General features: G+C 51.8%; 11 protein-coding genes across 11 annotated transcripts; 5 read left to right on the top strand and 6 right to left on the bottom strand.

Annotated features, from left to right (window-relative positions):
• Positions 1 to 262: 262 nt before the first annotated feature.
• On the top strand, positions 263 to 1,421 carry APUU_11917S (uncharacterized protein; the record flags this gene model as incomplete). The annotated part of the gene is made up of 2 exons (XM_041698060.1): positions 263 to 651; positions 728 to 1,421. The coding sequence occupies 2 exons, from the start codon at positions 263 to 265 to the stop codon at positions 1,419 to 1,421; spliced, it is 1,083 nt and encodes a 360-aa protein (XP_041551283.1).
• Positions 1,422 to 4,097: 2,676 nt separating this feature from the next.
• APUU_11918A (uncharacterized protein) lies at positions 4,098 to 6,509 on the bottom strand (the record flags this gene model as incomplete). The annotated part of the gene is made up of 6 exons (XM_041698061.1): positions 4,098 to 4,138; positions 4,213 to 4,443; positions 4,493 to 4,702; positions 4,751 to 5,076; positions 5,123 to 5,935; positions 5,989 to 6,509. 6 exons carry the CDS (start codon positions 6,507 to 6,509, stop codon positions 4,098 to 4,100), a joined length of 2,142 nt encoding a protein of 713 aa, XP_041551284.1.
• Positions 6,510 to 7,383: 874 nt separating this feature from the next.
• On the top strand, positions 7,384 to 9,524 carry APUU_11919S (uncharacterized protein; the record flags this gene model as incomplete). The annotated part of the gene is made up of 7 exons (XM_041698062.1): positions 7,384 to 7,455; positions 7,504 to 7,614; positions 7,659 to 7,996; positions 8,052 to 8,989; positions 9,034 to 9,056; positions 9,106 to 9,281; positions 9,350 to 9,524. 7 exons carry the CDS (start codon positions 7,384 to 7,386, stop codon positions 9,522 to 9,524), a joined length of 1,833 nt encoding a protein of 610 aa, XP_041551285.1.
• A 92-nt stretch (positions 9,525 to 9,616) lies between these two features.
• Positions 9,617 to 11,690, bottom strand: APUU_11920A (anion exchange family protein; the record flags this gene model as incomplete). The annotated part of the gene is made up of 7 exons (XM_041698064.1): positions 9,617 to 9,855; positions 9,928 to 10,363; positions 10,418 to 10,561; positions 10,613 to 10,816; positions 10,865 to 11,040; positions 11,089 to 11,444; positions 11,488 to 11,690. 7 exons carry the CDS (start codon positions 11,688 to 11,690, stop codon positions 9,617 to 9,619), a joined length of 1,758 nt encoding a protein of 585 aa, XP_041551286.1.
• Positions 11,691 to 12,073: 383 nt separating this feature from the next.
• APUU_11921S (SET domain-containing protein) lies at positions 12,074 to 14,159 on the top strand (the record flags this gene model as incomplete). Its single annotated transcript, XM_041698065.1, has 7 exons — positions 12,074 to 12,253; positions 12,297 to 12,371; positions 12,417 to 12,746; positions 12,790 to 12,834; positions 12,878 to 13,104; positions 13,153 to 13,732; positions 13,794 to 14,159. The coding sequence occupies 7 exons, from the start codon at positions 12,074 to 12,076 to the stop codon at positions 14,157 to 14,159; spliced, it is 1,803 nt and encodes a 600-aa protein (XP_041551287.1).
• A 443-nt stretch (positions 14,160 to 14,602) lies between these two features.
• APUU_11922S (putative quinol monooxygenase) lies at positions 14,603 to 15,035 on the top strand (the record flags this gene model as incomplete). Its single annotated transcript, XM_041698066.1, has 2 exons — positions 14,603 to 14,624; positions 14,749 to 15,035. The coding sequence occupies 2 exons, from the start codon at positions 14,603 to 14,605 to the stop codon at positions 15,033 to 15,035; spliced, it is 309 nt and encodes a 102-aa protein (XP_041551288.1).
• A 318-nt stretch (positions 15,036 to 15,353) lies between these two features.
• Positions 15,354 to 17,570, bottom strand: APUU_11923A (ankyrin repeat domain-containing protein; the record flags this gene model as incomplete). The annotated part of the gene is made up of 1 exon (XM_041698067.1): positions 15,354 to 17,570. The coding sequence occupies one exon, from the start codon at positions 17,568 to 17,570 to the stop codon at positions 15,354 to 15,356; it is 2,217 nt and encodes a 738-aa protein (XP_041551289.1).
• A 963-nt stretch (positions 17,571 to 18,533) lies between these two features.
• Positions 18,534 to 19,692, bottom strand: APUU_11924A (ankyrin repeat domain-containing protein; the record flags this gene model as incomplete). The annotated part of the gene is made up of 2 exons (XM_041698068.1): positions 18,534 to 19,146; positions 19,217 to 19,692. The coding sequence occupies 2 exons, from the start codon at positions 19,690 to 19,692 to the stop codon at positions 18,534 to 18,536; spliced, it is 1,089 nt and encodes a 362-aa protein (XP_041551290.1).
• A 723-nt stretch (positions 19,693 to 20,415) lies between these two features.
• APUU_11925A (uncharacterized protein) lies at positions 20,416 to 21,360 on the bottom strand (the record flags this gene model as incomplete). Its single annotated transcript, XM_041698069.1, has 1 exon — positions 20,416 to 21,360. One exon carries the CDS (start codon positions 21,358 to 21,360, stop codon positions 20,416 to 20,418), a length of 945 nt encoding a protein of 314 aa, XP_041551291.1.
• Positions 21,361 to 21,883: 523 nt separating this feature from the next.
• Positions 21,884 to 22,222, top strand: APUU_11926S (uncharacterized protein; the record flags this gene model as incomplete). Its single annotated transcript, XM_041698070.1, has 1 exon — positions 21,884 to 22,222. The coding sequence occupies one exon, from the start codon at positions 21,884 to 21,886 to the stop codon at positions 22,220 to 22,222; it is 339 nt and encodes a 112-aa protein (XP_041551292.1).
• A 1,241-nt stretch (positions 22,223 to 23,463) lies between these two features.
• APUU_11927A (putative GABA permease) lies at positions 23,464 to 25,380 on the bottom strand (the record flags this gene model as incomplete). The annotated part of the gene is made up of 7 exons (XM_041698071.1): positions 23,464 to 23,961; positions 24,015 to 24,344; positions 24,401 to 24,795; positions 24,843 to 25,015; positions 25,060 to 25,083; positions 25,139 to 25,209; positions 25,261 to 25,380. 7 exons carry the CDS (start codon positions 25,378 to 25,380, stop codon positions 23,464 to 23,466), a joined length of 1,611 nt encoding a protein of 536 aa, XP_041551293.1.
• Between the last annotated feature and the right edge of the window lie 651 nt (positions 25,381 to 26,031).

Raw genomic sequence — 26,031 nt, forward strand, 5'->3', positions numbered from 1 at the left:
AGAACATTTCTTATCGCTGATAACGATAACCTTTCAGCGACGCGAGGTCGTATTTGAATCTGACACCGAACGTGGCATCGACTTCCGCAACCGGATCGCCGGACGTGGCCATAGCCCTAACCAACTGCACCCCTGACCCAGAATTTCCATTTCCACCGTGAGAGTCGCCACGCCGTTCCTTTATTCATGATTTCTATTTTATCTCAGCTACTGGCAGTGTAATGTATCTAGAGCCCGATTTTGTCGCGAGCAATGAACAGCGATGATCGCCCACTCCCACTCCCACACTCGCTCCAGGCGTCTGGTCATCACCCTCCTCGCCCTCTCAACCCTCCTCAGCATATTCTGGCTAAACAGCAGATACAGCTCCAGCTCCAGCTCCGAATCCTGGCACAAAAGACTCCACAGCCTAACCGTCCCCGCGACAAACTCGCGGCGGGTAGCGAAAGTGTCCATGCTATATGGGGCCCGGAATACTCTATACGAACGAGCGCTGCAGAGTCATCGCCGCCATGCAGAGCGGTGGGGGTACGGCATGGATGTCCTCCAGAATGATATCGCGGTCGGGTACTGGAATAAACCCAGCTATTTGCTTTCGTTGGTGATTGAGGAGTTGGCGAAGCCGGTGGGGGAGAGGATCGAGTGGTTTATGTATGTCTCTTCTTCCTTGCCTTTCGGTTTCTTGTTAACTAGAAGAGAGAGAGGGTTGATATGCTAATGAGTACAGGTGGGTTGACGCCGACACAGTCGTTATAAACCCAGCGATACCGCTAGAGATCTTCATCCCGCCGTTCGAGGTCGACGACATCCACATGATCGCGACAAAAGACCACAAGGGGTTAAACACGGGGATATTCTTCCTGAGAGTGCATCAGAAGACAGTGGACATTCTCGTCAAGACGCTGGGCTACCCGATCTACAATCCCAAAGTGGCGCTCGGGGTGCAAGTCGACCAGGCAGCCATGGAGAAGGTCGTCAGTCAACCGGCGCTCAAGAACAGCGTGCTGTATCTACCGAGGACGTGGATCAACACGTACGAGTGGGCCCATGCGTATGAAGGGCAGAAGGGGAATTTCCTGGTGCATTTCCCTGGATTGGGGGACCAGCGGTGGGCACATATGGGCAAGTGGTTGGATATTGTTGAGCAGACGCCTGAGGCGTGGGAGGTGCCGGTTAATGAGACGTGGTATTTAGATGAGAGCAGTGCGTTTTGGGACAGGGTGCTCACTGCGAAGAGAATTATCCGGGAGCATGAGAAGACGCTCGCTGCTACAAAGGGGCCCGTTCCGATGTCGTCTAGGAACAGACAGAGGGAACGTGCGGTGGAGGAGCTGCAGAAGGTGTTGGCCGAGGAGCCGTACTCGGAGAAGCTAATGGACCTCCGGATCAAAGACTGTAATGTAGCACTGGAGGAGAATTAGACTTAGATTGGGTTAGGTTGCAATGGAGTATGCATTTTGTTAGGGTTGATTTCCAAATCCGGACATCCTTGACATCACAACTCGCGGTGGTACAGACCCCGGTGAGTTTCGCGATCTATTAAAACCACTGCAGAGGACCCGCTAGACGTTGAGGTCCACCGTTCTATTCCAAGTGCATCGCCAATATGCAGCTCAGCTTCATTGTGGCCAATCTGCCCTCCTTCCTGCTCGTGCTCGGGGCTGTATACTTCCTCACGGTACGACCTGACCTAGTATACTGATATAAATAGAAGCTGACAGATACAGCTCGCCCACCGCGTCAGAAAGAACCCCATTTCTGCAGTCCCCGGTCCCCAAATCACCAAATGGACCGATCTGATTCTCAAATACTACACCGTCATCGGCCAGCGTCCTCGCTACGTGCACGCCCTACACCAGAAATACGGTACTTTTATGAAAACAATGCGCATACCCACTAAGATACCCACTAACTACTACTGACTAGGCCCCATCGTGCGCATCTCCCCCGATGTAGTCGACATATCGTCCATCCCCGCCGCGCGCGAAATCCACCGCATCGCAAGCCCCTTCCTCAAATCGCCCTGGTACCGCCTCCTCAACCGCAAAGATGGCGAGAGCATCTTCTCCACCACTGACCCGGAGTACCACCGGCGGCACAGACGGCTTCTCTCGTCGCCGCTGTCCGAGGCGAACCTGCGCACCGTCGAACCCCTGGTCAAGAGCCGGGTGCAGCTCGCCATGTCGCGGATCCGCGAGGAGGCCCTCTCCCCGCGCGGCGTGGCCGATATCTACAAATGGATTTTCTTCATGGCAACCGATATCATCGGCGAGTTGAGTTTCGGGGATTCGTTCCGGATGCTGGAGATCGGGAAGAAGAATCAGTATATATCGGATTTGGAGACCGTGGCGAAGATCGGGGGCATCCGGGCTACGTTTCCGTTTACGATGAAGGTTGCTGCTGTGTTGCCTCTGTCGGTGTTTAAGGAGGTTGTGGCTAGCACGGATCGTATTTTGGATTATGCGATGCAGTCGGTGGATCGGTATAAGTCGCATCTGGCGTTGAATCCGGATCAGCCGAAGCCGACGCTTTTTACGAAGTTGTATGCGGCGAGTAAGGTGAAGGAGGGCGAGGGGGAGTGTTTTAGTGACCGCGAGATTAGGAATGATGCGCAGTCGTTTATTGTTGCTGGGAGTGATACAACTGCGAATACGTTGGTGTATCTCATCTGGTCTGTGTTGAAGGATAAGGTGATACAGGAGAAGCTGGTTACGGAGCTTGATGCTTTAGTTAAGACGCTCGATATTGAGGAGGGAATCAAGGAGGACGGTCTCTCTGATGAGCATCTTCGAGAGCTACCCTACATGAACCAGGTCATCAACGAAGCACTGCGACTCTACCCTGTGGTCCCGTCAGGCCTGCCTCGTGTTGTGCCAGAGAAAGGCAGCACTTTGGCTGGACACTGGCTCCCAGGTGGTGCAACTGTGACTACACAGCTGTACTCGCTGCAGAGGGACGAGGAGATATTCGAAAACCCAGAAAGGTCAGTATCGCCTTCTTATAAGACCGTACCAGGCTGAGAAATCACAGTTTCGACCCATCCCGATGGGAGTCATCGACCAAGGCCATGAAAGACGCCTTTATGCCGTTTGGAGCTGGATCGCGCAGTACGTACCAGATCCCATGTTGATTATACTGTAGCTAACTGAACAGATTGTGTTGGATTGCACCTCGCCCGGATGGAATTGCGCCTTGCAACAGCGTTCTTCTTCCGCTCGTTCCCGACGGCGAGAATGTCTATGCGTGAGGGTATGTGTGATGGAGATATGGATATGATGTTGCATTTCCTCTTGTCGCCCAAGGGGAAGCGCTGCCTGGTGGAGGTATAGTTACCAACCCATTAGTTGGTCCATGTCCGTATCCATTTCAGTAAGGTAATGTAGATTAGTAGGTATTCTAAATATATTGCCAGAATGGGAGAAACTCTTTTATTTGCCATTATCTAGTAGGAAGAGCGTTGGTCCATGTTCGTATCCCATTTCTGAGGCGTTCTTCCATTAAATGACTGAAATGCCGTAACAATCCTTTACCCCGTCATCCAGGATGTTCTCGCAAAGCGTGATGACATTTTCAGTGAAGCTCATATAAAATCTCCAGCTTGTAGTTGCTGAATTCCAGTAGTTCTGCATCATAGTTTGCCTCCGTGCAGGAGAGGAGCGCCGATACTGGAAACGCCAAAGAACCCACTTCGATTTGAAGTACACTCGCTCGGCTTTTGAGATGGCGGAGCCCATTGTGTGTAACTGTATAGCTGTATAACTGTATAACGGAAATACTTGAAGTTGGAAGTTTCGAAGTCCGTGCAGGTCAGATAGAATAGACGTGGGCTGATGGTCTTGACATTTTTTAGAACTGACTCGTGATCAGGAACCTGGCACGGTATTGTTGCTAAGCAGAGAAGGGAAACTTATTATATTCATAATTAGGCCGAGAGGGCCCAAGATAATTCTCATCAAGATCGTAACTATAACATTACATCGTGCTATACAATAAAGCAAAAGCCATGCGAACCACAAACCAACCCATAACGCCGCTATGCAGGAGAGAAAAAAAAAATATCAATGACAGACAAGATGAAAAAAGAAAGAAAAAGACCCTCAAGGCTGACTCTGCAACGCCCTGAGAAATGCCTCTGCCCCTTGATCGCACCATCAGCCAAACCGCGAACCATAAATATAAGTATAGATACAAGTATAGGTAGAGAGTGCATACCTCGATCAGTCTCAAAACAAAACTGCACCCACTTCTCCTTCTTCCACGTATCGGAGCACGACGAGACCGCCGAGCCACGGGACGTGCGAGACTCTTGTGACAGGGTCGTCACTGAGCTTTCCACCGAGTTTCGACGCAGAATGGTACCGCCAATTCCGTCTTTCTGAGCGCGCTGGAGGGGGAGTTTGAGACGGGGTTTGCCAGCTTTCTGGGGGAGTGAGAAATCCGTTACTGGATTGTTGGCGGTTAGCTAGAGAGGATTATGTTGGGGACAGCTGACCTGGTAAATCAAGAAACCCCTTGAGGGTAGTCTGTGACCCTCGGTTGGATGCAAAGTACAGGATTGATATCGAGCCGGTGATAGGATCCTGTAAGACGCGGACTGTTTCCTGCGAGCAGTGTTCCAGCATGCTACTTGTCTGGATACAAGACACATCGCCACAGAATAACACGCTTCGGCGGAGCAGGGTACTCTGGAACATATCGAAGTCTTGTCCATTTTAGTCAACTGCAGTCAACCCATGCAGAGTGGAGATACCTTGCTTATCCTGGCAGATATAAACAGGCGAGATGTGCCATCGATGGACTTTGCTCTCCTGCTCGAGCTTCAGCCGGTGCGAGCCCATGAATGTAATGCTGAGCGGGGAGGAGTGCCGGCTGTGCCGAATGTATGGGGTCATGGACGTCTCGGTGTTTCTGGATGAGCGTTCTCGTTTGAGTGAGTGCGTGAGTTTTATTCCTGTCTCGGGGTCTGTGCCTTCTATCAAGTCTGGCTCGTTGGTTCTGGGGTGGAGGTAGACAGCTAGCTGGCATGTAACTGGGCGATGGAGGGAGCTCTTGGGGTTTTGGCTGTCTGGGAATAGTCTGGCCTTGTAAGTCAAGTATATATAGTATTAGAAATGCTACTTACACTGTGACAGGGCGATGAGTGAGTGGCAGAGATTGTAAGCTGGATTTTCGGTCCCATGAGGATGAATCAACGGATGACGGGGACTGAGGGTAGTTTAGGTCAATTGACGGAGGGCGAGACAAGGTTGTTAGATGGTCCTGAGGTATCCATCGTGGTGAGGGTGTCAAATATGAGCTTGCAGGAGGCGATGAGCCGTACGGGGGTGTCTTTGGAAGTGGATGTAGTTCAGGAGAAGCAGGGTGTAGGTCTAGACGTGAGGGCATTTCTAAAGAATGAACGAGCTGAAACTGCAGCCAGTCCTTAAACTGGTCCCAGTCATCTACTGCGTTGTTCAGCACCTTTGATGACTTTCCAGTGCCGTGGAGTCCAGTTTGCTGGCTGGGGATGACGACGTGCTCATACCCAACTTTGTCGAGGGCCTCTCTTACCTCGTCGCCGATTTGGTTCAGTAAGTCGACAAACGGGGCAACAATAGTCGTGTCGCTACCAATGCTGTCGTTTGTATTCGTGCGTTTGACCGGCTGGATGCGTTCTGGGGATGGTGTCATTTGTCTCCCGATGGTATCCAGGCGCAAGGCCAAATGCCCGAGTCTGTCTGTTATATCCTGGATCCTTTGTAGCGCGGCCTGGCTGTCGGACTGTGAGAGGACATCGTCTTCCGGGATGGCGTTGAGGCCTGGGAGAGGGTCGAGCAGCGAGGATAGATGACGGCGTTGCAGTCTGGCGAGATATTTCGCATCGGGGGTTGGATCATTGGGAGCACCGTCAGGCAGACATCGTTTAAGGATCGAGGAGACTTGGACACTCATAGTTCTAGCAAACAAAGCATCAGTACGCCGTCACTGTGTCAAACCTTCATCACTTACTTGACTGCCCTGAGTATCTCCAGGTGGTCAACTCTGGCCTGCTCCGAATCTCTCGCCAACTGCCTCGTCACGTCTCTGGTACTGGAAGTGACCTTGAGGATAGCAATCTGGACATATCGATCCAAGCTGACTCGCAGCTTCTCGGCCTCTTCACGCTCCAACGGCCAAGAGACCTTGTCCCATAGACCGACCATCCTCTCCCCGAAACTCGGCCGTCTCCTGGTTTCCTCGATGGGCAGTGATTGAGCCTCTTTACTGAGCGATTCATGTTTCTTGATAAAGTCAGCGCATCGTGAAAGTGTTAGCTCATAGCCCTTCCCCAGGTCGAGATCCTCTCCGGGACAGTTGGCGGCGACCTCTTCCAGCCTTTCTAGGGCACACTTGATGAGATTGAATTCAACTCGGAATGCGGCGAATTCTCCCTTGGCCGATCTCATTCCCACCCCGACGGCCTCGTAGATGGACCATGCCAGCCTGATGCCCTGGATGATGTCTCCGACGCTCCAGCCGCCGTAGCTCATGGTGGGTTAGAGTGCTATGTTGCTCTGATACTGAATATATGGACAGGTGTAGCTGTCAGTAATAGGATATAGCTCGGATAAGCAGTGTCAAGTGGACACGAGTAAGAAAGATAGCAATGGAGATTGATAATCAGCCCAATAGGTAACAGCCAAAGTAGCCAAAGCACTGCTCAGCCGGCTCGTAAGGTGAAGAGTATATTGCAAGAAATACTCAAGCAGAAGCTTTGATTAGGAATTGAGGCTGGAAGCCAGGGGATCGAGCCAGCGACTGCTCGGAGAATAGATCGAGGGCCCGTCCGTCAACCGTTGCCCACTTTCTCACTTCTCACAGAGCAGCCATGGACTCGTGTTATGCTGGTCATGCCTGGCTGGAGAGTGCATGATCCCTTGAGCTTGAGCACAGCCCGCGGTGGCGTTCCTAGTGCGAACTCCTCCCCAATAAGACCACCCAGGAACGCAACGTGGGTAAAAGAGACGCTGAGGCTATTCTATATGGTATTCCAACCCCTCTGCCCTTGCTTAACTGTTTTCAACGCATTCAGCGTCACTGATCGGTCGGGGTGGCTCTATCACTGCTGAGCCGCACAGATCTTGTAGTGGATACTGGATAACGAGAAAAGACTTGACTGTTCTAGGCAAGGCTTCTGTTCTCTGTGCATCGTCTCGGTTAGATTATTTTTATAACTCGGGCAAACAGGCTGTCAGGGGACCAGCCACTGTAGTTGTGCTAAATGCCCATGTCGACATACGAGGCGCACTCAGCCTCGAACCGGGCAAACGTCGCCCAGAGAGCCTTTATGACCGACATCTTTCGCACCGACGTAGCAGCTCCAAAAGATGAATATTTGCAATCGTCACTGTATGACTTTCTATCATGTCGCTGCTGCCATCTGTTCGGTTGCACCTCAACCCCTGGAGGAACTATGAGAACTTCCAGCACCATACGGTAGATCCAAGCACGCCTCATCTTCCAAAGCAAACTAACACCATACAGCTGGCCCAGCGTCATGAATACATGATCGGCCGTCTGGAGAATGCAAAGCGACGAGAATGGATGTGGGTTGTGATTGTAGCGGGCATTGGGTTCTTCACGGACGCCTACGCAGTAAGTCCTCCTACTCTGCAATACGACCACTCCTAACAAACCAGATCTTCTCAGTGAACATGGTGAACCCCATGATTGGGATTGTCTACTATAATGACCGGGATAACTTACCGCGCAGCTACGGGGTAGCCATGAGTATTGCCACTCTCAGTGGTGCTTTGGTCGGGCAAGTTGTCTTTGGCATTGCTGCTGATATCTGGGGTCGTCGCAAGATGTACGGCCTGGAATTAGTTGTCCTGATCTTTACAACTCTGGGCGTGGCATTTGCGTCACAGGGCGCCCGGGGCTCTATGGATATTATGGGGCTGCTGATATTCTGGCGATTCTTTATGGGCTTTGGGCTTGGTGGTGACTACCCATTGTCCGCGGTTATATGCGCCGAGTAAGCTCTCTCCCATACGACTGACGTACTAAGAGTATCCGGCTAAGAAGGATAGGTTTGCTCCCACGCGTATTCGAGGCCGCATGCTCGCAGCCGTATTCTTCTGCCAGTCTCTCGGCCAACTGGCAGCCAACCTTGTCGCGCTGATTGCCGTAGCTGGCTTCCATCACCGGCTCAAAGCCGATGTTGATGATAATGTCCTCTGCAGCTTTGGAGACCCGCTAAAGGCCGCCGACGAGGACTGCATCCGGGGCGTCGACTCCATGTGGCGTCTCATTGTTGGCCTTGGGGCTGTCCCGGCATTCATCGCCCTGTGGTTCCGACTCACTATCATCGAGTCCCCGCGATATACGGCAGAGGTCACCCAGAACAGTTTACAGGCTGCAGCAGATGTTTCATACTTCTTTCGATCTGATGAGGCTCTACCTGCGCCTGAGATGCGGCAGGTTCGAGAGCCTGCCGATACCGAACTGTCCCCCGCGACCTCAAGGCCAGACTCCTACCTATCCAGTCTCAACACGAGCCACTCTTCGGCCCCGGAGGTGGAAGTCGCAGGTCCAGTCAATTTAGGCACTTTCTGGAGAGCCTTCAAACTGTTCGCCTCCAAGCCCAAGCCATTTCGGATCCTATTCGCGACCTGCTTCTGCTGGTTCTGTCTAGACCTCCCATTCTACGGGCTCGGGCTGATCAGTCCCAAAGTCATCAATAAGATCTGGGATGGCAAGTCAGACACCGAGCCAGGCGTTGCAGACTTTCTCTTCCAGAATTCATACAAGAGCATGGTTGTCGTTTCCATCGGGGCCGTGGTGGGCAATCTCCTGGCGATTTTCACGATTGACCGTCTAGGGCGTCGCAATATCCAACTGAATGGCTTCTTTTGGCTTTTTATCCTTAATATCGTTATCGGGGCTACTTTTCGTCCGTTGGCGCAGACGGATCATCCGAATGCGTTGATTGTCTTGTATATCTTGTCTCAGATCTTCTTCAACTTTGGTGCGTCGCTGTCTCTTCAGTTAGGGCTAGCTAACAGACTACAGGCCCGAACACAACAACATACATCGTACGTCTTATCTTTTTTTTTTTTTTTTTTTTACTGACAAGTGCATTAGATGCCAGCAGAACTCTTCCCCACTCGCTTCCGCTGTACCTGCCACGGTCTCGCCGCCGCCTCAGGCAAACTCGGCTCGGTGATAGCGCAGTGCTTCATCAGCTTCGTGGACTTCGGAAAAGGGTCAAGTGACAAAAGCGCTGAGCCGGAGAACTGGCTGGGATATGCGCTTTTGTGGTAAGTCTCCGGCCTTCCTACCTTCTGCTAGATGAAGACTGGATGATCAGAAAGTTAACGCGTGGCAGTCTCTCTGCATTCATGCTCCTCGGTCTGATTATTACATATTTCTTTATTCCGGATGTCAAAGATGAGGGGCGAAAAATTAAGTCTTTGGAACGACTAGCGGAGGACTTGTTGTCGGATACGGGGGGTGAGGTTGGGGATCCTGATGGGAGGGTTTTCCCTAATGGGAATGCGTGAGAGCTTGTTATATCTAATGAATGATAATGGTATTGCAGTATATTCCTTCTCTTGGTCCATGTATCATGTGTTCTCCATCCTTCTGCCACATACTACCGAGAAATACTCCCAGACCGCTGCCTCACAGCACCCCGTTGATGCGAATGTCTCCTCTCGACAGTATCACTTCCTCCCCTTTCCCCTGCAAACGACGGCATCCCACCCAAACTCCCCAGCACAGCACTATTACTAGCCGTCAAGTCATCCAGGACACCAAGCTCCTCATCACTGAACCACCTCGGCAGCACCCAAACCCTAAATGGGACCATTGCGATAATCAAGACGGGGAACCCTACACCAGTTAATCCCATTCCGCATACCAACATCCAAGAGTAACGCAGAGTATAAGTATACATGTACATACCAACAGCAGCAATCGTCTGCGAAATCGCCACACAGGCCGCAACAGGGATAACCTCACAAGCCAAATAAAGGCCTATCTTCCCCTTCCTTAAAGTCAATAACGGCTCGTCCCGCGAGACAAACCTCTTCTCACGCAAGAGAAAGATGATCTTCTTCAAAATCCCATTCGATTCAATAGATCCCCATCCAACGATGAAGAAAACGCCCGCGAAGACTGCCGCGGGGATCGTGTGCAGGACTATAAGGAGCGGACCTGTCATTGTCCCGATTATGGCCAGGCCCATGAAGAAGTGCGAGATGCGTTGCTCGACGACGGCGGTGGCTTTGATTACGGGGTGGCGGATTTCGGTGTCTTCTCCTAGATCTTCGGCTGTGTTGGTGTTGATTATGTGAACGTCTGTTTCGTAGATTGTTAGGGAGTCGGTGTGCACGGGGGCCTGTCGGTGTTTTTACTTAGTATATATAGTGTAAGTAAATGGGATAGGGTTTACCTGAGGAACGAGTCCATTTGGCATTGGGATGCCGGTTATACCAGCGAGGAAAGTAGTGCATCCAAGCAGAAAAAAGTCCCAGTGGAAGCCGGCGGGCTTTTTCAGTAGGAATTGGCGGGCTTGTGCTGTGAGACTGCTGACGTTCTAATACTGTTAGTTATGCCTTACTTTTGGTGCTTGCTGTTGCGAACATACATGATCATAATAAAACAGCAACATAATCAGAAACCCAAAAGGAAGAGCCGCAAATACCCATTTCACCTCGAGCTCCCAGAAGTGAATTAACCAGCCCCGAGACTGCGTTGGGAAGAATGCCTTCGTGATGGGGACGAATGAGATACCGCCGGACTTGAGGGTTCCTGGGAAGTGCGAAAAGCCTGTCCAGAAGAGTGTTCCTATCTATTCGGAATTAGATACAATAGGTATACAAAAAGGATGGATGCATACCACATAAGCGTAATCCGCCAGAAGTCCTCTGAACCATGGCCGGCAGATTGTGCTCGACCCTAGCCATTCCAGGCCGTATATCGTCATGAAGTAGAGAATGGCAATCAGACAGCTAAGGAACCCGGCTGCTGGTCCGTAAACGGTGAACTCGTTGACGAGCTCTTCTACTCCTTTGACTAGTACGGTTAATACGAGCAGAGGTAATAGCGTGATATTGAACTTACTGCAGTAAATGATGCCAACATACGCCCCAAACGACTCGGAAGAGAAATCAGTCACGTAGCGCATGTAGTCGCAGAAATTACAGACCGCAACAATCCAGTGGAAAACCGCACCCCAGATCGCGACCCAGCACATGAAGTTCGGATAGATGGTTGGCTCATAGATGACCACAATATCATAGATGGTGTAGTTAAAGAGCGAGATCAGGCCAGTAATTCCCACGATAGTCAGCGGCTGTGCACCGAGGATGCTGAAAATCATCGCCGCCAGTGCCGAAGAAAACAGAGACTCGTTGACTCCGTAGAACTCGCCTGTGCGTCGGTACATGTCGAGAGTGTAGGCGATGGCAGGGAGCATGCTGTTTTGTTAGGATGTCCTGGAATTGGTTTATATAGACTTACTTGACGAAGTACATCCGGATTGTACTTGCAATTGTCCGATAAGTGAGGGCGTCTGCAATATCACTCCAGTAGTAGGGGAGTCGTCGGCGGACATCGTGGTACATGCCCCTGCCTGGATTCAATGCACGGAGTCGCTTCCATCGAGTGCGGCCGGCATAAGTATATGTGGACTTTTCCGTTCTTGATGTCGGCATGTCTGACATGTTGGGATGAATGTTAGAATCTTGAATGAGGTATGCATGAAGGCTTTCCACGTTCGGTGGGAATGATCCTTTATATAGCCATGGCTGGTTGTAGCATAAGTGGGCCAGGCCTTGCTTCATCCACGTCCAGTTTGAAGTATAGTTGAACGAACTCTTCTAGAATCAATAATAGACTTCTCTAGAATACATAACCATTTAGTTATCTAGAGATAACCGTCTTATACTATTTTATCTAGTAAACCATGTATGTTCTGGTGATGTAGGCATAGTGTAATGGCTGAGTCAGCAATCCAGCCCGGGCAGATTTTCGTCTTGGCCGAAGTATTCCTATTCTCTCGCTGGTTTAACATGTTTTCTATATTATAGTTCAATAAGTATGCATCATGGATTCCACTGCTGCACCCCTGGTGCTACAGTTGTGCGACCTGCTTCACAACCCCGTCTTCCCAGCACAACTCGCCTCCGCCATCAAGGCCAATCCAAGCAGCGAGTTGTTTCTCAAAATCGACGCATCGCTCATCACCAGCGCCCAGTTACCGTCTCATAAGAGCTCATTACATATCGTACGTCCATTTCCGCGTTTTACTCCTTGATCTGACTTTCAAGGGCTGCATCGACCTCTGTAATGGGACAGCAGTGCCGTTGCCTCCGCCCACGCCGGCGTCTACTCCTAGTCCAAAGGTGCGAACATACCCCAGTTTAGTAGTTCTGGCTGACGGTATTAAGGACCACGGAGATAGCTTGACTACGCCTACTTCCGATATCTCTAATTGTCAATCCTCTAAGCGACGCAAGACAGTGAGCGGGCTCCGACTTGCGCCAGCTCCAGCCAAACAAATAGAGCCTACTGAAGATGGTAATAATGACCTAGAAAGCACAGGCTCTGTGGTTCCCAAGTCAGTGCGGCAATTCCACAGTGATACTCGCTTCCCACAGCGGTCCAAACCTGGGCAGGGGATCTCACCACCGGTTCTCGAGCCGTCGTCCACGGACAAGCTGATCGCTGGGATATGGCGACAAGTATATTCGTCCGTGCAACTCAGCTATGATTTCTCAGTATGATCTAACACTCCAGTATGCGCTCTCCTAACAGAAGCAGAGTATCAAACCTACTATTAATATCCGCTCCGGTGCAAGTCTCGAGGTAAGCATCACTACACCACTAAATGCATCCACTGACAAGACAGGTCTTCAAATCCGTCAACACCCTATGTCTGAAATACTACAATAGAAGCCAGTCCTCACGCGCACTGGAAATGATCGTCCAGGCATTCTGGGTCGAATGCTTCGAAGCCCGCACCGCCGTTCTCCGCTACGAGAAGCCCATCCTATCCAAGACAGAGGCGCGCATGCTCGCCATACGAGAGGCTTGCGTTATACTAAATTGGAAGGAGAAGGATCTGCGGAACCGGATGTACGTATTGAACTACCAATTCTTTACTTACTCGAGCTAATATCACAGGGCCATCTGGCGCGGGTACAAGGAAATAAAAGACCACGGCGGGTGGGCAAGCCTTATCTTCGCCAGCGCCGGCGTGTACAGATTCTGCAAGTACCGCGCGGAATTCGGAGACCTCTTATTCTCCCGGCTGGGCCATATAAGATCCAGCCTCGAAGTCGCGGCCGATACCCTGCACCCGGAGTGGAGGGATCTTTTACAGGTTATACAACAGGACACCCCGCGCGTATACCACGGCCATCCACATGAATGGGTTACTACTACTGCTAGTACAGACGGGCGAGCACTTCCACTCGACTCTACATACGAACATCTCCAGTCCCAGCTACCAAATGGATTCCAGTACCGCTTTATTGACGAGTGCGTGCTCGATTCGAGTATATACGGGACAACAGACCCACGACGGGTTCCCGAGCTGGACAATTCGGATATCTGCGCCGTATGCCACGAGAGACAGTCTGATGAAGTCCAGCAGAATCAGTGTATGTGTTTCCCCGCTCTATTCGGGGGCGTTCGCGGGCCTGTTCCGGTTCAGATCTTCCGCACGACGAATGGGAAGAATAATGGTGTTGTTGCGCGCTGTGTATGTCCCACCCTCTATTAAACCACCAACCCACCAGCCAAACAACTAACAAGCTGTATAGCCCTTCGATCGCGGGACTGCAATCGCCGAATTCACCGGCCTAATCACATCCGGCATCGACGGCGTCGACGTAATGATCGGCGGCTCAGGCGGGCGAACATACCAGATCTTCCAGGGTGAAATGGGTAACGTCACGCGTTTCATCAACCACTCGTGCCGGCCCAATAGCCAGTTCCAGCGGTTCTACTGGCGCGGCATAGAGCGGGTTATTGTTGTCTCGAGGGGGGTGGGTGCGGGCTGTGAAGTTACGGTTGATTATTCGGATCGGTATTGGAGGGAGTTGCGGAAGAGGTGTTTGTGTGGGGAGGGGTGTTGTCGGTTTGGTGGTAGTGGTGGTGGTGGTTCTGGGAGTAGGAATTTGGGTTGATTTTTTCTTGGGGCTGTGAGTGCTTAGGCTGTATATATTTAATGCGATATAGTGTTTTAATCCAAAATAATTTAATTGGTTCTTTTTTTGCTCAAGATGGGAATGATGGCAGGGTTGCCTGTTTGTGTATCAAGCACAGGCCCGTCGTTATTATTGCTACTGGCACATCAGAAGCGGTCTGCAGTGTTAGTAGGCATATGGTAGGGTGTAGCTTTATAGATATATGCTGTTAGATTCCATAGAAAACGACCAGTGTTGTATACATTGTTGTATACTTCGGGCGTGCCCTAGATCCGCTGACAAACAACATCACGTGGAATTACCGGTGACATAAGCACACATAGCAGGACACCGGTGTAGATTGAGATTTGATTTATATCTGCACTCTTCACCTTTCATAACATTGTCCTGAGTGTACTCAAGTATCAGAATTCTTATTGAAAATGGTCTACACCATCGTCGTCCGTGCGTCGCCATTCCTTCCATCCCCAACCCCAACTCCAACTCCAACAACTCCAACTGCAACTCCTTCACCCCACCAAAACAACCCCGCCATGTACCGTAAAGCTAACCCCTAACCTCCATGCAGACATGAGGGCCAAGCCCGACCAGGAGAGCATCTCCAAGCTCTCCGCCAAGCTCGAGGAAGCGTCGGCCGTGTACTCCAAGGACAAGGAGACACTCTCCTGGCACGTCATGCAGTCCGTCCACGACCCGCAGGACTTTTGCATTGTCGAGCGCTACCTCAACGAGGGCTCGCAGACTTACCACCTGAATAACCCTTACTGGAAGACGTTCGACCCTTATGTTATTCCGCTGTTGGAGAAGGAGATGGATCTTCGGCGTTTTGAGGAGCTCGAGAAGAAGAGTGAATAGGTGGTAGGCTTGTCTGAAATGTATTTAAAAGTTCGGCAGGTGGTTAAGATAAATAAAGTAAATAAAGTTGTTGATACGCTTCTTATTAATTAAGTGTATAGTATTGAGTGGTTCATTCCCATGCTAACTTTGGGTATAGAAACGTAAGGTAGATATAAGCCTTATTATTGGCTAAAGGGACAACACTGATCAATCAATACTAAAACACAGGAGCGGCAGGAAAGAACAACATCACCCAACGCTCCTTCCAAAAGGATAGTGCATACTAAAAGGGGCTTCTCTCCCACTTTTTCATAACGGAACCATGGGGATAGAAGTTCAAGCTAACCGAGACACATGGTACCCCGGACCGACAGCAGAGAAGGACTGGAGTGCATTGCGTGGACGGGTGTATGGGTCGCCTCCGTAGCCCTCGTCGTCATAGTAGTCTCTCCTACGGCGACTGTACATCCCCCGGTACGGTCTCTCTATACGCACTCGCTCATCGTCCGTCTCAGAAAAGCTGCTTGCTCTCGCTGGTCTCCGCAGATACCTCATATCTTCTCTTATAGGTTCATCCCAGGATCTGCGTTCCCTCGACCGAATCCGACGAATCCGACGAGTCCGTCTCGGACTTTCATCGATTTCCAACAACTTCCCCTGCAGGGCCCTGAAGTCGCTTAACTTGGAGCCATCGAGGATATCCGTCCACTCTTGGAGGTGGTTTTCTTTACTGCCTGCCTCCATTATCAGGCCTCGCTTTTCATGCCCTCGCATGGCCTGGGTGAACATGTCCTGTAGCCTTTTCGCTTCCTCAACAACTGTTGCTGCGCGGTCTGCGACGTCGAGGACCTGCTTGAGGCGGGATTCTTGCTCGTATGCAGCGATGACGCTCAGCTTGGGCACTGTATATGACAGGCCAGCTGGCGCTCTCAGCGTGCGAGGGATCCCGAATGTCAGGAAATGGCAGGCCGTGACAGAGAGACCAAGCTGGACTTTGAAGTCTGCATTGCAGTGGACAATCAAGAGAAGTCGAACGATCTCGGGCAGTCCACTTCTACTCCCTGGTTCTTCGTACAATCGCCAGGACGCGTGCGTGCTGTCCTGGATAGCGCCGTGGATAATCCGTACCCCTTTAAATGTTGACGTCTTGTTCTTGGAGCCCTCCAAGCTAATATTGAGATTCGATGGACCGCCGCCCCCGGCAGCACCGAGAGTGAACTTTTGCCCTGACGACACTTCCTGCTCGGAGACCTCTACTCGATCCGCCTGGGGCATGATGCCGCGGATATTGGGGGCGTCGCCTGTAGAGCCAGGCCCGAGCATCGCATCAATCTTTGCATAGCGAATGCGGTGGTCCATAGAGTACGGCCGCATGAAGTTGAGCTTGATCTGGAGTTCGTGCATATCCTTCCCCTCGTGGACGCAGGGGCAGATGGACTCGATTTTCGCGGCGAAGCTGATATCGTGCTTGTTGTAGCTGGCGAGCATGAAGCCGTCTCCGTTGTCGCGGCTCACCCCGGCCCAGATACTGCCTTGCGATTGCGGTCTTGCATCTGTGGCTGAGGCTGAGGCTGAGGCTTCTGGCGCTTCTGCCGTGTGTTGACTCGTCTCGATCGGTCGTACACGATGGTATGATGGCCGTGTCTCTACCCTGCCCTCAAGCAGCTCCACGATGTCATCAGCCCCCGCGGCCCTGGCGAGTTGCGCCCCCGTCAGCCAATCGTAGTCTTGCAGGGAGATATCCGGCCCATGGCACAACAACGCCTCGACGCCCTCCGTCCAACCGTGTCGACAAGCCTCATGCAGCGCCGTCCGCCCCCGGAAATCCCTCGCGTCAATGAATGCCCCATGCCGAAGAAGACCATGTACCATTTCCACGCTCCCTCCATAAAAACACAAATGCAAAGCCCTTTTCCCAAACGCATCACCAGTATCAACATCAGCATGCATCCCCATAAGGCACTTCGCTATCTTCGCATTCCCCGCCATCGCCCCTATATGCAGAGCCGTCCTGCCCGCTCCATCCTGCCTGCCCATACTCGCACCATGCAGCAATAACTCCCTCGCGGCGCTAACCCCATCTTCCTCCCCCTCCTCCCCGCCCTCCATCTCAACCCAATCCCTCCCTGCAACAAGATGCAGCGGTGTCGCCCCATTCGAATCCTCCATATTCACAACCTGGCCTCCCTTGCTGTGGCCTTGTAAGGCCAGAAACCGGATCATGCCCACCGTCCCAGTAGCGCAGGCCTTATGCAGCGGCGTGCGGTCTGCGTCGTTGGAACTTTGGCAGTCGAGCGTTGCGCCCTCCGCTAGAAGTTTCTCTGCGACATCAACGTCTCCGTGTTTTGCGCCGGCTTCTTGGAGGAGATGTTCGTCCTTGCGGATCTGTATCAACAATTGCTGCACTTCCTTGTTCTCATTCTCAATTTTATTCTCATACTCATTGTTTGCGCTTGGGCCCTTGTCCGGATCGGACTCAGGACTGGATTCTGGCTCTGGCCGGTTGTTTGAATCTTCCTCGACTAGCATGGCTGTAGTGGCATGATTTCTCATTAAATGAAGGGCGATTGATTGAAATCCTTTCTTCTGCTAGCTTGTCTCGCTAGTTTGCAGTAAATGCATGTCTAGGTTGAGAAATCGGAATGTGATCGAGATATGATCGGGAACCGAAATTGAGGAGGCTGGGTAGCTTGAAGGTGCGGCTTGAAGGTGCGGCTGAGAGGAGACTGAATTTGCCAATCCCAATTACAGGCTGTGGTTCTGGAGAGTTGGATTATGAGCATTCTTCGTGGATACCTGATTCCTATAGCTTCAGCTCTACCACCTCTACTCTACACCCCAGTTCATGAACTATGAAGAAAAGTTACCGAGTCTTTGGCCCCTTTCTTCGTTTTAAGACCGGGGACCATGAAATGTCCGGTAATAGAATACCATAGAATACCGCGGGGCGACGGGAGTACGGGACGCTTCCCGGCCCCACTAATGCGGGAGGGGCGCTGGTTCTGACCAATAGAAATTGCTACTGTGAATTCACGTTCAGTTCTCCGGATGTCTGTGTTATACTTATAGCAATCGATGGAGCTGTTGATTCTGTTCAGTTAGCATGTTGCTGTAAAGAATCTGAAGTCGGGTAAAGTGTCCAGATACCGCGAGTTGTTCTGCAGCATTACCGGAATCCAATTCACTGAGGTCCTTTCCCCAATGATCCAACGGGTTGAACGTGAACCTAAACCTGTCGACAGAGAAATGGATATTATATTCCTCTGTCTGGTTATATTTGCCATACAGGAGCGCCAATCCGCTTGTCTAACAATTGCGCCGCTGGATCATGACAACGGCCGCGGAAGGCTCAATGATAGAACATACTCCTGTTGTCGAATGGAGGCGTAACAGTAAAGCCTACCGCAGGAGTGGTGCATCAGTTGTCGACTTAGAGTTGTTTCAAACCGACAGTACTTACTATCAAGTAATCATCTCCGTTGCCGTGCATCTCGGTAGAGGTGAAGAAAGTAGTTGTTACTGTCTAACCCCTGGTACCGGTCGATATAACAGAACTTCATGGAAGGGCCTTACCGAAGTATAGGCTCCTCTATCCCTTATCCCAGAGGATTGTCCGTGAAGAGAAGGATCGCTTCCCCAGCTATCACGAATTGCAATGACCTCCGCGTTCTTCTCCTCGCGGCACAATTCCCGTACAGTCCGGCCCAGCGTATCCTTCAGGTTAACATCACAGCCACGCTCCAGCAGAAACCGCACCCGCTCAGGGTCGTTTGCATAAACAGCAAAATGCAACGCAGTCCCCAGCCCGTTGCCCCACCACTTATGAAACTCCTCGGGGTCGTACTCAAACTCACGCTGGTTGATCGGGAAGCCTGCCTCATCCAGCAGCCACTGCAGAAGTTCCATCCGGTCCGCACTTTCAGTCTCAGTCTCAGCCTCAGCAGCGCGCTGGAGAGCATTACTGCAGCGAAAGTTGGCACCACGGGCAGCAAGCAATTGCAATACTGGCACCGAGGCATACCGACCAGCTTGGCTCGGCACATCCATGTACTTGTTCTTGTTTCTGGCGTTGGGATCGGCCCCTTGCTCGAGACACCAGCGCACCCGCGCCTCGTTATTTGTCACGAACCTGTCTGCTTTAGCACGCCACCTCTCTCTCTCTCTCTCTCTCTATTTTGTTTTTGGTTGTTTTAACTCACCCTAGTATCGGACATCGACCATCCTGAACAGGCTCGTTGACTTGCCACCCATACTCCCGAAACACCTCAAGCACATCAAAAGCGCTGGCAGCCATTCCCCTGCGCATAGCCATAGACGTAACAAACCCGCCTCGCTCGCCCAGTATGTATCTGGCAACAGCAGCCTGGTTTGTCCGCGCGGCCTGGACGAGCAGGCGGCTAAGAAGGTCGTAAAGAGGGCCCGCTTTGCCGGTGCGGTCTGCCATGTATGCCCGTTCGACTTGCTCTGTTAGTGTGGGTTTGAATGAGAGGTTGTCTTGCTTCTGTTCTTGCGATTGGTTTGTTGTTGTTGTTGTTGTTGTTGTTGTTTGGTTTGGGGCTGAGACTTGGGATTCCCACTGGGCTAGTTGGGTTTGGAGGAGTGCGAGGTCGCCGGTTTGGGCGGTGATTTGCATCTCCTGGGGTAGGGTTCGTTCATGGTCGGTTGAGTTGGGCATGGTGATTTCAGAGAAAGTGGTTGGAAGAAGGTAGAGTGCAAGAAGAAGAAAAGGAAGACTGCAGGTCTTATACTTGTAGTCTGATGATAGTCACCTACTAGTTCCGGTTAGTGTTGCCATTTAGGAGAGGGTGTATTATTTAATATTACAGTTGTAAATAACAAATTGCTTTTATACTCTTCAATCACTCACCTATTATATATCGGAAATAATACCTTGCCAGGTATTTCAAATGATCATTTTAAGGAATGTATTATTATTTCGATGGGTTTCAGCGCGTTGGACGGAGGCTGGTAATAGGTGAAACCATCTTGTCCCCTATGGAATAAGCTAGAGTATGGCCGTGATGGTATAATTGTGGATAGATAGACATCAAATGGGATATATCATGGATTCATCCCGTAAATTGCTCTGAATAAAGTGGCATGCACATATGTACGGCAACTGGCAACTGCCTAATAATATTTGCAAAAGTGTATCTGGGATATGTAGCTGTCGATATGGATGTTGATATCAGATGCAGAACAAAAGCAGAACAATAAAACAATCACGCTCACCCAACGCCACGCTCAGTCAAGTCAAGGACACGCTCATAAGGAAATGAATGAATGGAGATCCCCGCTGATGACCGATGAATGATAAATCAGACCCAAAGAAATGACAGTATGTATAGCTGCATATGGTAGGACAATTTTAGCTGCTTGTAATGGAGAAGGGTATTAGTTAACGCCGAGTGCGACCGACTCGGAACGTCGTCAAGTCAATTGATTCCACCGAGCCTTGCTCGTCATCGACCTCGATCGCACCCTCGCTTGAGGCCGGTCGCTTCAGCGACACCAGTGGCTGTGTAACATTCTCTTTAGCCGGGCTTTCAGCTTCAGGTTCAGGTTCTTGCTCAGCGGCTTCCTCTTCCTCCTTCTTCTTCTCCTCCTTCAGCAGCTCGACCTCCTCTGCAACCACCTTGAGCAAAGCAGTGAACCGCTCTTTCACGCTACCCAATTCCGACGCACAGTCGCCGGCGCGCAGGAACTGATACGCAGCCGTTTCACAGAAACTGTGCGCAAGCTCGAGATTCTTATCCGCAGCATCGAATGGCGATTTTCTCGTCACAGTCAGCTGGGGTTGGGGCTGAGGCGGTCCTCGGGCACGTGAAGACCGAATGCTCGCCAGCAAGTCCTCGGGCTCTTCCAGCGTCGGCAACATAGCACGGGCGGCACTCCTGGGCGGCGGCGGACGTGCACCAGCACCACCCGCCATCGGCAATTGAGCCATTTTACCCCGTCGCAGGTTGTTCCTCGCCGTCCCGATATTGCGGACCATTTCCTCGAGGGTCTTTTGCGTGTAGCCGTCGTAGTGGATTATGAGGCTATGCCGCGTGCTGATGACAGCGGGTGTATCCGAGTCGGAGGACGAGGCATTGTCGTCGTCTTTTTCTTCTTCGGCCGCTCGGCGGCGGCGGACGGAGTTTGTTTGGATGGAGCACACGGAGCTGTTCTTGCGGCGGCGAGGCTTCAAAGGTGCGGTGGAGTGTTTCTTAAAGGCGTCGGCGAACTCGGTGTGTTTTGCAGCCGTGTGGGCCGTCAGCTCGGACAGGTGGGAGATCCAGGTGGGGAGGTTGTCAGAGAGATAGGAGAAGGCGCCCAAGGCGTCCATTTGGGCTGGCGGCATTGCTCGACAGTCGAGAAGGGTGTTTAGCTATTTCGGCGGGGATATAAGATTCGAACGAAGGCTGGGGTGGAGGTTTAATTCGTTTCGTCGTGGTATCATCAGCCCCGATACGAATGGGGTCTGGCTGTGGAGGTGAGGCCGAGCGGCTTTCAGGCCAGTTCCATGGGTCAGCGGCGGGAGAATGTCGCTGTCGACTGTCGACTCGCTTAAGGACCCGGGGCGTCCAGAGATAATTGTTGAAGATGGAAGATTGAAGAGAGCTCCTGCAGGGGGATGGGAGGAGAAAAGGGCGAGAAGAGGGAGAAAGACCGGGCCATTGCAGAACTGACGGCTCAACGGGGACCTCGCGATGGACTGAGTTGCATTGGGGGAAAAGGAGCGTAAAGTACGGTGGGCCCGCCCGGGGGTTACCCGCAGCCGTACGGTCACTTACGCGGGCCTAGCCGTATGATTGGGCTGTCACCGCCCGCTGGCTGCTCCGGTTGGGCGAGAGGGTGCGGCCGTCCGCCCTAGCGGTACCGGGATGTTTTGGGACGTTCGTATTAGCCGTATTAGCGCCGTCATGGTCCCCGTTCGGGATCCTTCGACTTGTGTCCTGAAAGCTCAGGCCGCCATATGCAAGGCTCAAGGCTCACAAGTCAAGACGCAGCGGGCACGGAACTGGCATCTTGACTTGGATCTGCACTGCGATGCAAGTCAATGGCACGTCAAGCCAACAATGACATTCTCACGGCAGCCCTCCATGTCAGCGTCATCAAACAGCGGTGAGCTGGGTGCATGCATGAATCCAGGCCGTCGCAGCGTACAAATGGAGTCGCTCCAGGGGATCCATGCAAGGCCAACTCTAGGCTCGACTCAATGACCATCTCGTGAGGTCACGGTCACGGCCACAGCACGAGGAGAGGAGGGGTTGAGCGATCGCCTTGGTAATCGGCGTTCTAGTAGAACGCCGTGCAGTACAGAAGCCAGCATTGCAATCAGTGTTCATCTCCAAGCTTCTAGAATATGAGCTCATCTATCTCGAATGATTCAATCTCCTGAAGTATCCGCATCATCCATTCTCGGTTACAGCCATTGAGACAGGACAGACAGACTGGACAGACATGGTTGATTCACGGAGTGTCCGGAGACTTTGCGAGTGGCCAGTTCGAGCCCAGAGACGCCATTCCCAAACAAGATATGACACGTAACGGTCGACCAGGATGAGAATCCAACCGGTCATTGGAGTGGTGCATCTGGCGGCTGGTCAGTGGTTAGTCTCCTGGCTTCGGGAGGCAAGTCGGGAGGCACCGCTGATGGCATTGAATGGTTAATGGTTAATGTTTAATGGTTAATGGTTAATGGTTAATGGTTGTCTCGCTTGCTCGTGCCGTCCAGTCAGTTCCACAATCGACGGGCTGTTCCACTGGTTGTTGGCAGATCGTGCGGGATTCTCCTCTTATTTTGTTTAATGTTTTGTTAATGTTTTGCTTGGGTGGGCCTGTTTTGACAACTCATCAGTCACAAGGCTTCTCCAACTGCTGTACCAGTAACTTTTAAGTGCTCAAGAGTAGTCTTGACTCAAGTCTAATCAAGTCTGAGTACTTACTGGACACGACTCGCTGACATCTTTAAATAGTACTGCACTGTACTGTTGGTAGTACCAAGGTCACCGAAAATCCACAGTAAATACGGAGTACGGTGTAGACATCGAGACTCGAATAATGTAATTCATTACCCCAATCTACACTAAACGCCGACGAGCCGCAACTGCAAGAATGCCTCTGCGATACCAAACTTACCACATCCAGGGCATATTGCGGGCCACTATCACCTTATAACAGGGATGCGTGCTTAGCTGTATTATTGCTTATTAGACTTGCGAGCGGACGATCTCGGTGGTTATTTCTGGATAGAGCACTCCAATGCTCCATTCCCTGGCTATGGAATTGCATGCCACCGGTTCCTTGAGACCCCTGTCACTGTCCCTCTCGGATCCGAAGAGTTCGTCTCTGCTACATCGGGTGCCACTATTCGAGAAGTCAATACTTGACAAGATAACGTGCAACTTTTGTCAATATATACATCACTACCACCTCCACCACCAAGCAACTAAACAACAGATCAAATCTGCACCTCCATAACAGGCCCCTCATAAACCTTCCTCGCCCGCAGCCCATAATAAAGCAGCGCAAGAATAATCGTGCCCCCCGTCCCCACAATACTAAAATTCATAGTCGCCTTATCGACATCCATCTGCGACGGCCAGAAGCTGAAAAACACTACAATCACCATGTAAACTACCGCATAGGTGTTGATCGCATCGCCCCAGATCCCGGGCACATGGAACGGGCCCCAGACGAGTTTCGCGCCGGGGACGTTGACGACCTCAACCCCTGATGCTCCGTTTTCGCCCTTGTGGTAGGCGCTGATGGCGCCTGTGTACCGGCGGTACAGGAGGAGGCTGCCGACGGTTAGGTAGGAGAGGTACAGGCCTGAGACGGCCATCGACACCACGGCGTTTAGGGCTACGCTGGAGCCGATGTTGATTAGGCCGAGCAGGCAGCAGACTGTCATGGTAAGGAGGATTGAGTAGGTTGGGAGGCAGTTGTATGGTGAGACCTAGCAAGGTTAGATACATCTTTTACCAGAAAATACAATGTTAGTGGGAATACCTTGCTCCAGATACGCCATCCAGGAACAGCGCGGTCGCGCGCAAAAGACCAGAACTGGCGAGACGTCGCGGCCAGCATCCCGATTACTGAGCAGATGGCGATAATCAGCAGGATCGAGGTCATGCCCAGAGCGCCGGAGACAGAGTCCGTGGCCTGGTAGAAGATCTCCATGAATGGGTATCCGGTTGCGCTGTTCAGTGCGGCGTCGACGTCTTCCAGGCAGAACAGCACGGCGATCAACATGCTGAATCCGAGGGTCCCGTTGATGAGGACTGAGAGCATGATTGCGCGGGGGATTGCCACCGATGCGTCTTTTACTTCTTCGGCCATCTGCTCTAGTCAGTACCTCGGACAATAGGACAACAGGGTAAGGGTAGGGTAAGTACATGAACAGCAGCATCCCCCCCAGCAAAAGCGAAAACACACCCCGTCATCCCCACAAACCACGACAAGCCCTGCGACGGAAACCCGCCGTTGACGAAATTCAGAAACACGTCGTGCGTGCTATTGTGGTCGGCCATGTACGTGATCGGGATGAGAATGCCAAAAAAGCCCACCAGGTGCACGACCAGCACCGCCGTCTCAAACCGGGGCAGCAGCTTTCCTCCAGCGATATTAATCCCCAATGCGAACAGCACTGCCGCCCACATAATAAGTGTTCCCTGCCACGGCTGCGCCGAGTAGTTTGCATGCCCGAGAGTCACGGCGCCTTGGATCTCAGTGCCTGCGAGGAAGGCGGACGAGGCGAATGCTGCCTGCCAGCCGATGACGGTGACCCAGCCTGTAGAGTTAGCATGATATTGGCAATAACGACTAGTCCAGACGTACCAGTCAGGTAGCTCATGATCTTCATGTATTTCGGCGGAGCAAGCATTGCACACCAGTGGTACTGCCCCCCAGAGGTCGGCGCCATGGAGGCCAGTTCAGATATCACCACGAAGCTGCATGCTGTTCCTGTCCAGGCGAAAATAAACGAGTAGACTGCTCCTCCGGGTCCTCCACTGTGTACTGTTAGTTCGACCCGCAGACAGAGCTTCATACTGACTTTTGTAGAGGTAGTAGAAAGGTACTATAAAAACAATCATTAGCTGTGAAAGCAATGAGACGGTTGACAGAGAACATACTCAAACAGGCCTTCCCAGGTCGCGAGGATAGTACAGCTAAAGCCGAGCGTGGACAGAATGCCAAACGTTCGCTAGACAGTAAGCCAGTTGCTCAGCATAAGTTAATAGAAGCCAGTCTTTACCTTTAGAACGGATTTCTTTCCCACTCGCGCCAGATCGGCCGTGTCGCGATCATGGCTGCCCGTCCCAAGTCCAACCTCGGCGTTCGCAGAAACAGCGCGGTGCTTGAGTTCGTGCGCCATGCTGATCGTTACATAAAGTCAAACTCGACGGATGCGAGACTGGGAATGCTTCATTTTAAGACCAAGGGGAGGGGAGAAAGTGGGTTGTCTGGCACCAGGTACTTCGGTGGTAGGTTTCCAATGGGTCAGGGTTAGCACCGTCGAAGCAATGGAACCTTCCGTTCAGGTCTTAGTTTTAATTCTAATCGCAGACGCCGGACGGAGAGGCCGTCTTCTAATTTAGACCCCTGTCCTCCAGCCACCTGGCTTCGAACTTCAAAGAGTAGGGAGTAACCCACTGCTATCAAGGGCCATCAGCCCGACGCGAGGGACATGCACAAACCCACTCAACAGCGAGCACGGTTATGAAAGAAGTTTCCTGAGTATCACGTTCATCGATCACCGTGCTTAGCATATGCTTCTTGATCTCGATTTTCTGGTCCGGAGTCCCACAGCCGGGGCCACCAGCCGGCCAGCCAAGACGCCACGGGGCCACTGCCAGTGCCACCGGGCCGCCATAATACGAGTAAGAGATTGCATCGTAAATTTAAATTGACAGGCGGGCAATTAAGCTAATGGCGCGACTATTCTGTTCTTGTGCTGCCGATCAGCCGTCTAGGCTTGTTTTATTACGTGTTGGTCCTTGGCGGCCTCTTAATGTAACCTGCAGCC

Source organism: Aspergillus puulaauensis, chromosome 1 (genome assembly GCF_016861865.1).
Source record: "Aspergillus puulaauensis MK2 DNA, chromosome 1, nearly complete sequence".
Taxonomy (NCBI): domain Eukaryota; kingdom Fungi; phylum Ascomycota; class Eurotiomycetes; order Eurotiales; family Aspergillaceae; genus Aspergillus; species Aspergillus puulaauensis.